Raw genomic sequence first — 17,441 nt, 5'->3', positions numbered from 1 at the left:
GCACAAAAATGCTGGTAGTGGCCATTTCCACAAAGTTTTATTTATCTGTAGTAAATATATTGGCGACTGGGTAAATTCTATGTTGTTAACATTGTGTAGGTGGACGTACAGATTCACTGCTTCAAGTCAAATGGAAGCTGTGTGAAGTCGTGAAAAGGGCATATTGGGTCATGTGCTGCACATCAACAGAGAGACATGCAGAATGTTTAATGTTTCAGGGATGTAGTGGTGTGTTCCCATGTTAAAGATTGCAAACCACTGGCATAGAGCTGTTTACACTGTGGCTCAATCCATCATAGCTTGACAAAGTGAGTTTTTTGACAAGTATGTCTGTGATTTTTTTTTTTTAACTTAAAAAAAAAAAAAATAATTAAATTAAAAATAACTTTATAAAAAAGCCTAATGGCCAGACGTACCCAGTTTTTCTAACTGAAGTGTTGAAAAAACATTTCTCAAATCATTACTTACCATGAGGACATGAAAGTAGCACTGTTTCAGCAAATATAATTTAAGTATGAAATTTAGGACATAAAAGTTACAATGCAAATTATTTTCTTCCTTTCCATCATTGCAATTTTAATAAAATTTCTCATTGCTGACGCATATTGCATATTGAGTGAAGACTTTTTAAATTCAAATGCAATATTTCTGCATGAAAATAGTTTGGTGTCCTTCATTAGTATTTACAGTAAAATCATTAATAGAAAACACTGCAACATTGTGTCAGGTATTATTTCATAAAAATACACACAAAACACAAAAATGATGGCAAATGAGTAGCTACAGTTCTTAAAAAAAATAAATATATACCTCTCACGTTAAAGTGTAGATGGGACAGGTGAGCATTGTCTGTGTCATTGCTCCTTATCTTAAAAAGTGTCTAAAAGGTGAGTACAAATTTAAACATCAAAAACAGAGAGGTACAACAGGTCAGTTCAATATTTAATATTGTATTGTTCTCTCACTGTATCTTTTTGTTTCAAAGAAGAATGTTTAAAAAGGGCCTGAGATTGTAGTTTTTCTCACACACATTTAAATGTTCTCTACATCGGCTGAACAATCATTCCAGGGATAACTGTGAATAGACAGAAAAAGAGAGAGAGAAAGAGAGAGAGTATTAGTTAAACGTAATTTTTGAAAAAAATATCTGCATGTAAATTAAAAGTAAACTTTAAAACTTTCTCTTAGCCTTCAGTGTCACATGATCCTTTACAAATTATTTCAATATAATGTTTAGATGCTCAGTAATTGCCAGTTATTATTAGTGATTAGTTATTAGTAATGTATATTATTGTTATCAGTGAAACTGTTTAAAAATATTTTAACAACTTAATAGCTCCTGCACTGCATGCAATACATTGTTGATCAATTCAATGTATCCTAGTTCAAAAATGTCAAAGTTCAAGTTCTGAACTCTCTCCAAGCTCTGCCACCACTCCCCTCTGCCTCCCCATGTACCTTTGGACTCTGACACACATGCAAAGACACACAATCATACATCTGCTTCGGTCACTTTCTGTAACAATGGACTGCTAGCTACCTCATACTACCTTCCTGTATATTATTAAGACACTGTCACTTTATCATATTTACAATATAGTTTTTTGCATTATATATCGTCTTACATTATACTGTACTTTTTGCACTATATACTGTTTTTAGTGTGAAACTCTTTTACAAAGCTCAAGACAAATATACATTTTGAAAAACATTTTTACCAATCATAAGACACAATTACATAGGAAAAACTATTTTACCAAGGACGAAACAAATTTACATTTCAGAAAAAAAAAAAAAACGCAAAACACTTTTACAAGTCCCAAAACAAATTTACAATTACAGATTCCTTACGAAAGGGAATGTTCCACACACCGGAAGTGACGTGGAACGGGAGTGACGCGGGGAAAAGTGTTGTGGTGAGCGGCGGTAAATTAGTGCTATGGAATACATGGTGTATATAAAGTTTATGGTGATCGAACATGGACTGCGGTCGAGGGATGTTTTGCCCGTTTTATGGCAAACACATGAGCAGCTTAACGCGGTTTTGCTTTACGTGTGGTCGGTCCTTAGAGTTTATAAAGGACGCGGACCCGATGGAAACACCTGACATACTTCATCACTCCATCAATGTGTTCAATATTTTAATGAGGGCCACTTGTACGCTGTAATCGTGGGCATGATGTCAAGTGTACACGGTGTAAACATCTGCTTGAGGACTCTTAACAGTAAACTGAATGAAGCCGGTGTTATGGTTTAATTGGTGTCCGTGTTAACTGGTGATGTAAACTATTCACGTTTGCAGATTCGTCCCTTTTTTACAGCAACAAAACATGCCCATACCAAATAAAGATTCTTATTACTGTGTGTCAGTGTAAACATTATTGATTTTAATATTTCTGTAGCAAAACAGTATATAACCAAAATTAATGTAAATAAATAATTGACATGTCATCAATGGAATTCGAACCCTGGTCAAGAGGTTCAGCGCAGGTATCAACCGCCCTATCTAACTGAGCTATCCAGGTCTACATGGTGAGGTCGGTTTCGATATCTTTATCAGTCAACATATGTCATGCTGTGATTGTTTCCATGTACTTGCGTTTACATGTTTCTACATACTCTCACACTGATATTTTCTCAGAATAGCTCTAAATGACAAAACGATGTTTTATCGCAGTTGATAAAACCATGATTTTTATTGTTGTAGACGTGTTAACCTGTGTCTACAAAGTCACACAGGAGCTGATGTTTTCCGGTGTGCAGTACATACTACGTCACTTCCGGTGTGTGGGACATTTCCTTTCCGTAAGAAATCTGTAATTGTAAAATTGTTTCAGGACTTGTAAAAGTGTTTTGCGTTTTGTTATTTTTATTTTAAATGTAAATTTGTTTCGTCCTTGGTAAATAGTTTTTCCTATGTAATTGTGTCTTATGATTGGTAAAAATGTTTTTCACTTTGTAAAAGTGTTTCACACTTTGTAATATTGTTTTGCACTTCCCGGCCACCGTACCTTTTAGTGTAGTTGTATTGTTTACAAATTTTTATTATTACTTTTTTTTTTTTAGATTACATTATTTATGTAATTGTATTTGTAATTTCTTTTTACAATTCAGCTTTTTTGTACTAATATTATACGTTAGACACCTAGGGTCTGATAGTAATGCAATTTCGATTCTCTGTATGTCCTGTACATGTGGTTGAATTGACAATAAAGCTTACTTTGATCACAGCAGCAAGTACGATTAAAAAATTAAATGATCAACCAAAAAATTAACTAACCAATCAATTAATCAGTTTATCAATTAACCCATTCATTTGTTCATTCATACTCAAAAAATATTTTGTAGTGTCCCATGGTTTCCACAAAAATATAAAACTCTTCTCAAACTTGATAGAGTTCAGATCTGCCTGAAATTTTTTTCTAATTTTTATTTTATTTCTTCTACAAATGAGAAATAAATCAGTATTACATTTTCTAAAAAATCTTAGTAATAAAGTAGAAGGAACTTCTTTTAAAATCTAATCATTCATCATTTTTTTTCTTTACATGGAAGACCATGCTTGTTCTGGTACACTATGTATCATTACGAAATATGAATACACAGACAATCTGAGAGAGTCTATTATTAGATCAATTGAAATCCATGACACTCTATTTAATAGTAAAATAAATAAATTTTTTCCAAGTCTGTAAATATGAGTTACGTCATGAACTGACTATGGTAATTCGCTTAGAAGACCAATCTCTCTGAGTTGTATGAAAATGGGAAAATGAGATGCCTATGGAATTAATGAGTGCAATCTTTATGTGCAGCCACTTTTCTAATTTGACCTTATTCTGCATTGCAGAAGTAAGCTCTTTTGTGAGACATTTTAGAAATTTTTATTAATTTGTCTATGGGGGAAATTACTAATAATAATAAATGGCAGTAAACAATTAAATTACGTTCTTTACAAACAGTTGACCATACATAGAACAAAATATTAAGTTTGCAACATCCTTGCACAGTAACTGCGTGAGCAGGCTCACTGGGGGAAATGCAAATTTTCCCACGCCCCCAGGCCAGCTGTGGGCCAGTGAATCCGTTAAAATTAACTGGCAATGAGCGTTCTCGGGGGAAGCAAACAGATCGATCTGGGCTTCCCTGAATCTCGCCCATATCAGCTGAACAGACTCGGGGTGGACTCTCCATTCTCCGGGACGTAAAGGCTGCCATGAGAGTGCGTCGGCTGCATGGTTGAGCTCGCGTGAAATGTGAATGGCGAGCAGCGATTTCAGCCACATATGACTCCAGAGGAGCAGACGGCGGATGAGCTGAGACATGCGGCGAGAGCGAATACCCCTCATGCAGTTTATATACGCCACCGCCGCCGTGCTGTCCGTCCTGACCAGCACGTGTTGCTCCTCCAGCACCGGAAAAAATGGTGGAGAGCGAGGAACACTGCCATCAGCTCTAGGCGATTGATATGGTTCCTTTCCACAGGCCCACAGCTGCATGCCCGCAACACACAGCCCCCCAGCTTGTGCTGGAAGCATCTGTTGAAACAACATGGCCTGTGGGAACGAAGGGTCGTTCCAAGGGCTGAGGGCGCGGCGACACAGCGCAGTAACAGTGACTTGGTGTGTGCCCGCATGCCATGCGCGTTTGGGGACTCAATCGTAAAGCTAATGCTGAAGTGGTCTCATATGGAGTAATCCGAACGGCGTGACAGCGGCTGTGGATGCCATATGCCCCAGAAGCCTCTGAAATAATTTAAGTGGGACCACTTTTTTTGCTGTCGAACTCTCTCAGACAGTTCAGCATTAGCTAACCGAGTCCAGCTCCAGCCTGAGAAAAGAAATTCTCTGCATGGGGGCGAGTTTGCTCTTTTCTCGGTTAACCTGAAGCCCCAACAGGTGGAGGTGCCGAAGCACCTTGTCTCTGTGCATAATTAATTGCCCCCGAGAGTGGGCTAAAATCAGCCAGTCGTTGAGATAATTGAATATGCCGATGCCCGCGAGCTGAAGGGGCGCTATGGTACCCTCCGCGAGCTTGGTGAAGACCTGCGGAGACAGAGAGAGCCTGACGGGGAGGACTTTGTATCGCCAAGCTCGATCTTCGAATGCAAACCGCAGAAACTGACGGTGGCGTGGAAGAATAGAAACATGGAAGTACGCATCCTTCAGGTCTATCGCTGCAAACCAATCCTGAAAACGAACGCACCGGAGGATTCGCTTCTGCGTGAGCATTCTGAACGGCAGCTTGTGCAGACAGCGGTTCAAAACGCGCAGATCTAGGATTGGCCATGACCCACCGCTCTGTTTGGGCACGATGAAGTATGGGCTGTTAAACAGCAGGAGGAACCCTCATCGACTCTTTCAGAAGGCTTTGGAAGTCTCTAAAGCAAAAAGGATGTGTCTTCTTGCTTTGGAACAATTGCAAACATTGATTGCAACAAGCATCAGGTGCGCAAGCTGACGCTGCCAATTCATTTGGCATTTCATTGGCCCATTTACATACTCTTTCAGGCGATTGGCTTTCTGAACGAAATCCCCATACGTGGATTAAATCCACTATAGCATTGAAGTTCCCCATCCGAAAGGGAACAACAGTTCCCCTTCGGATGGGGAACTCCAATGCTATGTGGAAACTTCCACTATGGGGATTTCGTCAGAATCCAATCATCTGAAAGAGTATAAAAACGGGCCAATGAAATGCCAATGAGTTGGCAGCGTCAGCGTGCACAGCTGGCGTCAATGACAATCAGTCATGCTATAAAGACGCAGCCAGTGCCATGCTCGACATCCTTTCGCTTTCAGAGCCTTTCACGAAGCTTCTGAGAGAGTTTTTGAGGGTATCTCCAACCTGTGTCTACAGAGAGAGATCGAGAAGCAGCTTCTCCCGGTCCAGAGCGCGTATACGCAGTGGCAGATGGTCGAGCTGGGTATTTCTCCCTTGCCTGGCGTCCTTTGGGTCCGGTCCTCCAAGAGCGGTTTGTATATAGGAAAAAAGCTTTCCTAAAAGAGCAACACGGTCGTGCAGCGCGTCTTTTTCAAGACGTCACTCCGACCGTGCGTTTCTGGATGCGGTGGTTTCCTATCCCCGGATGATGGGCACGAGCACAGCGTTTCATGTCTGGGGGTCCAGCATGTTAATGCGGTGCTCGCGGGCAGTGCATGCCATCACTGATGTCATGTCTGTTGCGCAGTTAAGATCGCGGCTCGCTCTTGCAAAAGAGCCACCCACCCCAGTTGTCCCCCGCACTGCGGTTGGCACTCGGGCAGATCTGAGGGTTTCAGTGAGAGTAAATCCGCCGCCCCCGGGCCGTGGACCTCTCGCTCCTCCACGCGCTCCATCCAAGCTTCAGGTGAAGAGAAGCGCTCCGTCCTGGGATGGTCGCTCTCTCACCTGATGACACCGGGGGTCAGATGTCCATCGCTGCATCGGAGGATGGGCTGTCATTGTCTGATGAGGATGCGAGCCCGCTCGCTCCCTCCCTCCGGGGTGGAGAGCGCGGCGTTAGCATCTAAAAAGCAGACATGATGGCCGTGCTTTCTCGGGCTGCTTCGGCCGTGGGTCTGGTGATGGTTTATCCCCCAGCCCCGCGGCCGGACCGACTAGATGGGTGTATGTGGAGGATATAAGGAGGCAAGACCTTCAAAGCCTCCCGTCCCCTTCTTCCCGGAAGTGCACAGTAAACTCACGCTGTCCTGAGGGCACTTTTTTTCTGCCCGATCTGCGTGCGCTTCCATCCTCACCATCCTTGGAGGTGGGCTGTCAAGGTCTGACGAGGATTCGAACCCGCTCGCTCCCTCCGGGACTTTGAGCGCGGCGTCGAATCCAGAAGCAGACTTTGCGGCTGTGCTTCCCCAGGCTGCTTCGGCCGTGGCTCTGGAGATGGTTTATCCCCCAGCTCCGCGGCCGGACCAATTAGAGGGGTGTGATGTGGAGGATGAAGGCGAGACCTTCTAAGCCTCCCCATCCCCTTCTTCCTGGTTGGGCACAGTAGGCTCACGCAGTGTGCTGCGTGCGCCTTCCCCCTCACCATGCACGCTATGGCCACCTACCAGCGCTACCAAGCGCAGGCGCTGGCCCGGCTGCGCGAGGATGGTTCTGACCCAGGACTGAGCATGCGCTCCGCACCGCAACCGACTATGCTCTTACAAAAAAAAAAAAAAAAAAGTCGGCTGTGTGTGCCCTGGGAAGGACGATGATCACATCCGTGATCCAGGAATGCCACCTCAGGCTAAACCTGGTGATGTGCGTGACGTTGACAAAGTTCGCTTTCTTAACTCACCCATTTCCCAGGCTGGCCTGTTCGGCGACACTGGCAGTGAATTCGCCCAGGAATTCACGCCGGTGAAAGAGCAGTCGGAGGCGATGGGCGAGGTCTCTATCGGCGGGATTGTATGACCGCTCCCCCCCGCCGAGCCATCCACATCCGCTGCTTTTTCGCCGAGGACGCCCGCCCGCAGCTTTGCTTCGCCGCCCCGCCTGCGCCTCCGGCCACGCGGCTGCGCCGAGCATCGCGCAGGCAACCAGCGTCCCCCGCCCAGGGCGCCGCTAAGTTCGGTAAAACGGACCGCGAAGCGTCCCTGAGGCGGGCCATCTGGGGAGGAGGGAATTTGCTCTTTCCCCGCTGGAGGGCGGGGCACGTTATTTAAAGGCGTAAAAAAAAAAAAAAAAAAAAAAAAAAACGCCATCAAAATCCTCAGTGAAAGAGCACTTTTCCCCTCCTCCGGATGTGACAGCCCGAACACTGCCAGTCTGGGACGCTATGCCTTCCAGCTCGCAGGATCGGTGCATTTCGCCAATGGCTCATGGAGCACGAGAGAACGGTCTCCTTTCTCTCCACTTCCAGCCCCTCTCCTGGAGTTTGAGTGCGAGACGAGAACATCTCCTCTCCTGCTCTCCTGTGGGACCCCAGCGCTCCCCGGATGAGCCCACTCACTCCACGCTGCCCCGCCGCTGGCACGTCAGCGATCGTGCGGGTGGGACCATTTGCGGGGGCTCTGCCTGCCTGGTTAGCGCGGGCCAGCCCATCGCAATGGCTCATCCATACGACCAGACTCGGCTATGCGATTCAGTTCGCTAAACGGCCTCCCAGGTTCACGGGCGACCAGGGTCAGTCCTGCGTCCGCCCCTGTCTTGCGAGAGGAGATTGCTGTCCTCCTGGCGAAGGATGCAATCGAGCCGGCCCTCCAGCCGAGATGGAGCGCGGGTTTTACAGCCCGCACTTCATCGTGCCCCCCCCAAAAAAAAAAAAAAAAAAAAAAAAAAGCGGTGGGCTATGGCCAATCCTATATCTGCACATTTTGAACCGCTGCCTTCACTGGCTGCGCTCCGAAATGCTTACGCAGATGCGCATCACGCAATGCGTTCGTCCTCAGGATTGGTTTGCAGCAATAGATCTGAAGGACGCGTATTTTCATATCTCCACACTTCCACGCCACCGGCAGTTTCTGCGGTTTGCGTTTGAAGGTCGAGCGTGGCAATACAAGGTCCTCCCCTTCGGGCTCTCTCTGTCTCCGCGAGTTTTCACCAAGCTCGCGGAGGGTGCCCTCGCGCCCCTTCGGCTCGCCGGCATCCGCACGCTCAATTATTTCGATGACTGGTTGATTTTTAGCCCACTCTCGGGAGCAATTGATTATGCACAGAGACAAGGTGCTCCGGCACCTCCGCCCGTTGGGGTTTCAGGTCAACCGAGAAAAGAGCAAGCTCGCCTCCGTGCAGAGCATCTCCTTTCTCTGGTTGGAGCTGGACTCGATCACTATGGAGGCGCGCCTCTCACGAGAGCGCGCCGAGGTAATGCTAAACTGTCTGAGAGAGTTTGACAGGAAAAAAAGTGGTCCCCCTGAAATTATTTCAGAGGCTCCTGGGGCATATGGCATCCGTAGCCGCGGCCACGCCGCTCGGATTGCTCCATATGAGACCACTACAGCATTGGCTTCACGATCGGGTCCCCAGACGCGCATGGCACGCGGGCACACACCGAGTGACTGTCACTGCGCTGTGTCACCGCACCCGCACCCCCTGGAAAGGACCCCTTCTTCCTACGGGCCAGTGTGCCCCTAGGTCAGGCGTCCAGGCAGGCTGTCGTTTCGGCAGATGCCTCCAGTATGGGGTGGGGGGCCGTGTGTAGCGGGCATGCTGCTGCGGACCTGTGGAGGGGAACCCAGCTGCATTGGCATATCAACTGCCTAGAGCTGTTGGCAGTGTTTCTCGCTCTGCGCCGCTTTTTACCGGTGCTGAGGGAGCAACACGTGCTGGTCAGGACGGACAGCACGGCCGCGGTAGCGTGTTCCATCCGGATGGGGGTATACGCTCCCGCTGCATGTCTCAGCTCGCTCGCCGTCTGCTCCTCTGGAGTCATACGCGGCTGAAGTCGCTGCTTGCTATTCACACCCCGGATGGGCTCAACCGTGCGGCCAACAGGCTCTCACGGCAGCTCCTTCCCCGGGAGAATGGCGACTCCACCCCGAGTCATGCGTAAGTATGCACTCCCCCCAGTGAGCCTACTCGCGCAGTTTCTGTGCAAGGTCAGGGAGGACGAGGGGCAGGTCTTGCTAGTTGCGCCCCTGGCCCAACCGGACCTGGATATCAGAACTCTCCCTCCTTGCGACGCCCCCCCTGGCGAGTCCCTTTGAGAGAGGACCTACTCTCTCAGGGACAGGGCACCATCTGGCACCCTCGCTTAGTTCTGTGGAACCTCCACGTGGGGTCCATAAGACGCGACGAGGAAGACTTAGGTAACCTACCGGTGGCGGTGGTTAATACCATCACTCAGGCTAGTGCACCCTCTACGAGGCATGCCTACGCCCTGGAGTGGAGTCTATTCACTGAGTGGTGCACTTCTCGCCGAGAAGACCCCCGATCTTGCCAGATCAGTGTTGTGCTTTCTTTCCTTCAGGACAGGTGGAGCGAAGGCTGTCGCGCTCCACACTGAGGGTTTACGTGGCCACCATCTCCGCTCATCATGATGCGTGGATGGCGGCACCGTGGGGAGGCATAACCTCATCATCCAGTTCCTCAGAGGTGCGAGGCGGATGTTTTCCCCCGCCCCCCTCTCATACCCTCTTGAGATCTCGCGGTAGTGCTACGAGCCTACGTGGAGATCCCTTCGAACCACTCGACTCAGTATCCTTGAGATTTCTGTCCTTGAAGACAGCTCTGCTGGCCGTGTTGGCATCGGTTAAGAGGGTTAGGTACCTGGAGGCATTTTCGGTCAGTGACTCGTGCCTAGAATTCGGGCCGGCCTACTCTCACGTTGTCCTGAGACCCCGGCCCGGCTATGTGCCCAAGGTTCCTACCACATCGTTTTAACAATCAGGTAGTGAGCCTGCAAGCGCTGCCCACGGAGGAGGCAGACCCAGCCCTTTCATTGTTGTGTCCTGTTCGCGCTTTGCGAATATATGGGGACCACACTCAGAGCCTTAGATCCTCTGACCAGCTCTTTGTCCATTACAGTGGTCGGCAGATGGGAAGTGCCGTATCTAAACAGAGGTTGGCCCACTGGATAGTGGATGCCATCTCCCTCGCCTTTGGGCCAGGGTGAGCCGTGTCCCCCGGGGGTGAGAGCGCACTCCACTATGGAGCATCGCATCCTCCTGGGCGTTAGCACGCGGCGCCTCTCTGACAGACATTTGTAGAGCTACTGGTTGGGTGACACCCAATACATTTGCAAGGTTACAATCTGCGAGTGGAGCCGGTTTCCTCAAGGGTATTAGGCAACCCTTGGTGATTGAGGAAACGATTCGGTTGAGGTGTCGAAACACGCTTGCTGCGCCACTCTCCCTAACCCGGAGATACGTGCGCTTTTTCAGCTTTGTCAGTTTAGTTCCCCATTTCTTTGGCGAACCCTGCAGAGTTCCTCCGAGGCCCCCAGCACCTGACTCAGCGGAGGAGTCAGGTGTTGGCCCGTTACGTTGTCGGCATGCCCGCTGGTCAGCCCGCGTTCTGGGTATAGGTGCCTGCTATGTGTGATCCCCGCTGGCGATCCCATACGTTCACTCAGCCACGGTATAGTCCCCCCTTCTAGGGCAGGCTCGTGTCTTCCCTCCCCGCTAACCATCCTTATGCTAGGACCCCCCCATCTCTGGGCTGGTCCATAGATTGTCACCAGGTCTCCCCTCTGGGTAGCAGGTGAGCTCCGCAGCGTCCTCCCTATCGGGACTGAACGCTTTCCCAACGTACTGTCGTATCAAAACCTTTTTACTGGGTTATTGCGACTCCCCGAAAAATATAACCGTTTCTGAACAGGTAAGTGAGGGCCAGGGGACACGTTGGAAGACTGTGTCTCGGGGCGTTGTAGGTGCGCTCGCTCTACTGCGTGGCACACCCTTCGCCAGGGGCACAGTAAGGTTCTTTCGTTGTGGCGTTTTCCATAGATTTCCCCATAGTGGAAGTTTCCACATAGCATTGGAGTTCCCCATCCGAAGGGGAACGCTACGGTTACTAAAGTAACCCTTCGTTCCCCGAGGGGGGGAACGGAAATGCTATGTTCCTTCGCCACAACGATTGTCCCTTAGCTGTTGAGCGTGAAAGTCTCTTCAGCAAGAAAAGGATGTCGAGCATGGCACTGGCTGCGTCTTTATAGCATGACTGATTGTCATTGACGCCAGCTGTGCACGCTGACGCTGCCAACTCATTGGCATTTCATTGGCCCGTTTTTATACTCTTTCAGATGATTGGATTCTGACGAAATCCCCATAGTGGAAGTTTCCACATAGCATTTCCGTTCCCCCCCTCGGGGAACGAAGGGTTACTTTAGTAACCGTAGCGTTATTTGTTACATATTGTGCATTACAGAGATGACTCAAGATGACTTTAAAATCTGCTCACATGAAAAATAGAGGTACATTATTCTTGAGGGGTTGTGGAAGTACTGGGGTTAAAACAAAATGCTGAATGCATGTGAACACAAACTAACACAGTTGAGTCTTGATTCGGATTGGCTGATTGAACATTATTATCTGTGCGATTATGTTCAGGGAAATGCAAAAATACTTCTAGGTTGGACTTTAACCCATTTTAGTTCCATATTGCTGCACCAAATTAATTATTAATAATTTCAGTTATTTCACCTGTTCTAACAACAAAACAAAAACACAAATATGTTGTTGGTCCTGTTCTGACAATTGAATTATTAAAACAGTATTTAACACTATTTCTCACAGCATAAAATCTACATAACATTTAGTTTAGAGCAATTTTCTTAAGTAATGGGGTTATTTGAGCCTGCTAAATGTTGTAGAAAATGTACCCACATGACTTTATGTCTTGATGATATAGGAAAGTGCAGTGACAACTGAAGTTGAAATAGCTTATTAATATGAAGGTGAAAATAGAAATAGTAGGTCAGAATAGGATTAAGTGGACAAGTAGTAGGATCATTGAACTTGGTAAGAGTAACAAATGACTAACATACTTCAGGAGAAGGCCAGACCCTGGAGTGCACTGGCTGTGGAGTACTTGTTAGAGTCAACAAAAGACTGATCTGAGGGAAGTAAAAAAAGAAAAAGGGCAAAGGGGAATTAAAAAAAGAGACAAGTGTTAATATCCCTTTCAATGTTAAGTTGAATGAGAAGATTAGACATTACTAGTTAACTGTTACAAATTGTTTCAATAATGTTTTAACAACATATTCAGAGATTGTTTATGCAACCACAGTTTTGTTGACTAATTAAATTTTAGCTAAGAACTTTACAATAAAATAAGTTACCAAAAAATATACATACCTAATAAATAGAGAAATTGCTCAAACATGCTATAAAAAGACAAATGTCAACCCCAAACATGTCAACTTGCATAAAACACTTCAAAATGCCATTTAATTGCTCTGGAATGATCAATAGATTATCAAATTGAATGTTCTCACGTGCTCCTGGAAGCAAAATTTTGTGAAAAATGTTCAGGATTTTTTTAGGAAACCTTCCTGCATTAAAGTGGGTATATGACATAAACACATGGAAAAGAATACAACACTTTTTGTGTGTGTGTGTGTGTGTGTGTGTGTGTGTGTGTGTGTGTGTGTGTGTGCGTGTGTGTGTGTGTGTGTGTGTGTGTGTGTGTGTGTAAGCAGAAGATAGGTTCTTTAATTTTATAATATGGTCAAATATTCCTAGCTAAAAATATACTGAGGGCTGTCAAATTTAGGTGAAATCATCAAAAATGTTGGCAGTGGGTGGCAATGCTTCACTGGTCTTCCTGCTGTCCAATTCTGTCTGCTATTGTTGGAAAATGTATTGATCATCATGAATAAGAGAATCAGATAACAATGTTCACATGGTTGGTTAAGTGTCTGTCATTTAGTCACAGAGCAAGGAAATTTTTAACAGTATGTCCAATAATGTTTTTTTCTTCTGGAGAAAGTCTTATTTGTTTATTTCGGCTAGAATAAACCTAAAATAATAATTTGTAGAATAAAATATTACCCTACATGCCTAGTTAACCTAAATAACCAAGTTAAGCCTTTAAATGTCACTTTAAGCTGTATAGAAGTGTCTTGAAAAATATCTAGTACAATATTATGTACTGTCATCACAACAAAGATTAAATAAATCATAAAATAAATTATTAGAAATGAGCTATTAAAACTATTATGTTTAGAAATGTGTTGAAAAAAAATCTTTTTAAAGGCTCTGGGGGCTTTCATGTTTTAACAGGCTGTCAACCATTAGCATTTCCAGCTCAAAGTTTCACCAGAGTGAAAAATCCTTTAGATCGCAGATCACCTATCAATTAAAGGTGACATGGGTAAACCATCTGGTGACATGGGTGCTGTTGTTTTTGGGATGCGTTGTCAATCACCAGGCTGAAGCTTCAACCCAGGAGGAAATGCTTCAGGTCCAGGACTACCCACTTGATTGTCCACTTTGAATGCCATGGTGGACCTGGGACTTCACCCAGGCCAGAATCGAAAGCTTCAGTCTGGAGTATGAAGAGGCAGCATAAATAATGAACATGGAGGACTGGGGACAAAGCCAGTGCTGCCTTGGGCACCTGAAGGACCTTATTTGTTGGCAGGATCCAGGCGATCCTATCAGGCTGGGTGATAAGTTTGGGACATAGAAACATGTCTGCATAAGTCGGATGCAGATGGAGTAGAATATCCATCATCCATTAAAATGGGGCTGGGGCCTCGTGGAGCCGAAGGAAAGGGCATGGTAGCGCCAGTAGCCACCATGGGTGGAAAAGACCTTTCGTTAGGTCAAGGGTGGTGATGAATCAGGCTCCACAGAGCCAATCTATAAGTTCATTCATTTAAGGTATGGGGAACCTGTCAAAGCTGGATACCTTTTGAAAGTCATTGTAGAAGCCGTGGGTCCTGTCAGGGTCTCATGCTGGATAACAGTGGTTTGACCCCGGGCTGCTCATAGAACACATCCCTGAACTGACTGACGAGAACCTGGGGATCCACACTCTGAGAAACCGAGAGCTGCTCACACATATGGAGCACCGTGGCTTCATCCTCTCCAAAGATTGTCAGCTGTACAGGTTGAGCACTTTATGAGGTTGATGTGGTACAACTGTTCTTTAAGTCATCATCCCAGCTGATGTACACAGTAATTGACTGACCTTACCCTCTCCACTACAATGTATGAACCTTTCCAAGCCACCAGGAACTTAGAGGTGGCTATAGATATCAGGTTCTCTTATGAGGGGAAAGACTTGGGATCCATTCGGCCACCTGGAAGAACCTGTGCTCTAGCTTCTCCTAATGAGTTATTCTGAAATCACCAGGTGGCGTTGATGTCCTCCATAATGCTGCAGATGGTAGTGGGAATGACAGAGTGGATGACTTGCCCACAAGAAACAAAGCACGGATGTTAACAATTGTGTTAATGGTGACAGGGTGACAAGGTGTGTTTTTGTGGGAAGATGGTGGGGAAATACTGACACAGGTGATAAGGAAAACACATTTTCAGCAGAGAATGTTTTCTTTACAAGATTGTAAGGAGTGGAAGTGTAGGAGGGTGTTGTGAATATCCTGACCAGGATGGTGATAGAGCTCCGGCGGAATGGTTGGCCATGCAGGGGATGGAGCTGAAGGCATTGATCAGCCATTGGATTCTGAGAGATAAGTGTTAGCATGGAGTTTCTAACAATGAGCTGAACTACTCAATGTGTCCTCTCTGCTTATATCTCTGGTCCTTGATTATGCTCAGCTTGGGGCTGATCAGCACTGATCATGTGACTGGAGGGCTCACTACACCCTCTAAACTGAATAACTGGTTGGGCCTTCTTTAGCAGCAACAAATGCAATCAAGTGTTTTTGATATCTTGCAATTAGTTTGTTACAGTGCTGTGGAGGAATTTTGGCCCACTCATCTTTGCAGAATGATTGTTTTTCGGCCACATAGGAGGGTTTTCGAGCATGAACATTAAGCATCTTTTTAAAGTCACACCACAGCATCTCATTTGGATTCAGGTCAGGACGAGGCCACTCCAAAGTCTCCATTTTGTTTTTCGTCAGCCATTCAGAATTGGACTTGCTCGTGTGCTTTGGATCATATTCCTGTTGCAGAACCCAAGGTGGCTTCAGCTTGAATGCCTTCAGCATATGACCAGATAATCTCCTTCAGGACATTTTGTTAAACAGCAGAATTCATAGTTCCATTTATCACAGCAAGTTTTCCAGTTCTTGACGCATCATAACAGCTCTAGCCCATCGCACTACCACCATTGCCAGCCTGAACACCCGCCGGTGACCTACTCACACCCGCAGCTTCTCCACGATGGACGTTCAGCATTCTCCAGCCTTCAGTGCCTAGACTGCAGCTCTGTACAAGAAGTTTGGCCATAGGAGAAATTGTTGTGCCCAACTGAGCCTGGTTTCTATCAAAGTTTTTTTTTCCTTTACTTTTGCAAATTAGTGAAGTTTGTTCCGCGCTGTCGCCACAGGCTTGCATGGTTCGGGTCTTGTGGAGCTGCGCATCGATGGATTTGCTCTTCAGTGTTTGAACTTTCTGCAGTGAAAATTAAACCACACTAACTAAAATTAAACTCTGAAAATAAAAAAGTAAAATAAAATAAAAGTCCTACATACATAGTAAAGATTATATTAAAAAATATATTTTTTGTTATTGCAAAGAGCCTAGTTCAGTGGTCACTAACAGGTGGATTGAGGTCCATATCCAGACATAAAAGTGATCCATACAGACACGGACATACAGGCTGTAGAGGTCTGAGCAGGTCTGTTATTTCAGTTGCGCTCCCGCTGGGTGTTTTTGACACTATCGCTCCTGCTATTTATTCACTCTGTCTACCTGCTGTTTGCTAAAAAAAGTGTTCTTCTCAATTGACTGTTCTCACTAAATTAAGATGAGAGACATGAGCCAAACTTTATCTCTTTGTTTAAGTTTCATTCACTGTGATGGTGCTAATAGTTGAGCTCTCTGGGTTGATTGTTAATAAAAATGTGTTGTAACGTTACATTGGTAATTCAAGCATAATGTAAACAGAAATAATCAATAATCTAAAAGTGCTCAAATAATAAGATGTGTTGACATAATTATAATCTGCATAATTGATTATCACTGTTGAGTCAAGATGTAAAACAGAAAATGAGGAAATTTAAGCTTAGTATCTCTTTATTTTTCTTAAGGATTTTAATTGACCATACAATTTTCAAAATGCCCTACTTTTATTTTATTAATGAAAAAACATGCAAATCTTTAGTCAAATGTGTGAAGCCTATTGCATTTTGAATTTTTCTGTAACCATTACATACCGAACCATGAGTAGATTAAACTGTTGTACCCCTAGTATTTAAGTGTAAACTGTATTAAACCGAAAACTGTGACCACAGAACCATGATACATATATATATATATACTGTTAGGTACACAAATGGTTGAGACATTGACACAATTCGAACATTTTTGGCTCTTTATACCAAAACAATGGATTTGAAATGAAACGAACAATTTGTACTTTAACTGCAGACTGTCAGCTTTAATTTTAGAGTATTTCCAAATCAGGTGAACAGTGTAGGAATTACAACAGTTTGCAAATGTGCCTCCCACTTGTTAAGGGTCCAAAAGTAATGGGACAGAATAATAATAATAGATCAAACTTTCACTTTTTTAATACGTGGTTGCAAATCCTTTGCAGTCAATTACAGTTTGAAGTCTGGAATGCATAGGCATCCCCAGATGCTGGGTTTCATCTCTGGTGATGCTCTGCCAGGCCTCTACTGCAACTGTCTTCTGTTCATGCTTGTTCCTGGGGCATTTTCTCTTTAGTTTTGTCTTCAGCACATAAATGCATGCATCAGATTCAGATCAGGTGATTGACTTGGCCATTGCACAACATTTCACTTCTTTCCCTTCAAAAACTCTTTGGTTGCTTTTGCAGTATGCGTTGGTCATTCTCTATCTGCTCTGTGAAGCATCCTCCAATGAGTACTGAAGAATTTGCCTAAATATGAGCAGATAATATTGACTGAAACACTTCAA

The 17,441-nt window shown here is 45.3% G+C and overlaps 1 protein-coding gene across 1 annotated transcript in view; it reads right to left on the bottom strand.

Annotated features, from left to right (window-relative positions):
* Positions 1–656: 656 nt before the first annotated feature.
* ebf1b (EBF transcription factor 1b) overlaps positions 657–17,441 on the bottom strand; it is a 232,292-nt gene continuing 215,507 nt past the window's right edge. The window contains 2 exon segments of the mRNA XM_056446497.1: positions 657–1,075; positions 12,410–12,478. Of these exon segments, the coding sequence (XP_056302472.1) occupies positions 12,411–12,478 (68 nt within the window). The 3' untranslated portion in view covers positions 657–1,075; position 12,410.

This window comes from Danio aesculapii, chromosome 21, assembly GCF_903798145.1.
Source record: "Danio aesculapii chromosome 21, fDanAes4.1, whole genome shotgun sequence".
In the NCBI taxonomy this organism is placed as follows: Eukaryota; Metazoa; Chordata; class Actinopteri; order Cypriniformes; family Danionidae; genus Danio; species Danio aesculapii.
The sequence above is the reverse complement of the archived record's forward strand: the minus strand, read 5'-3'. Positions and strand labels throughout refer to the sequence as shown.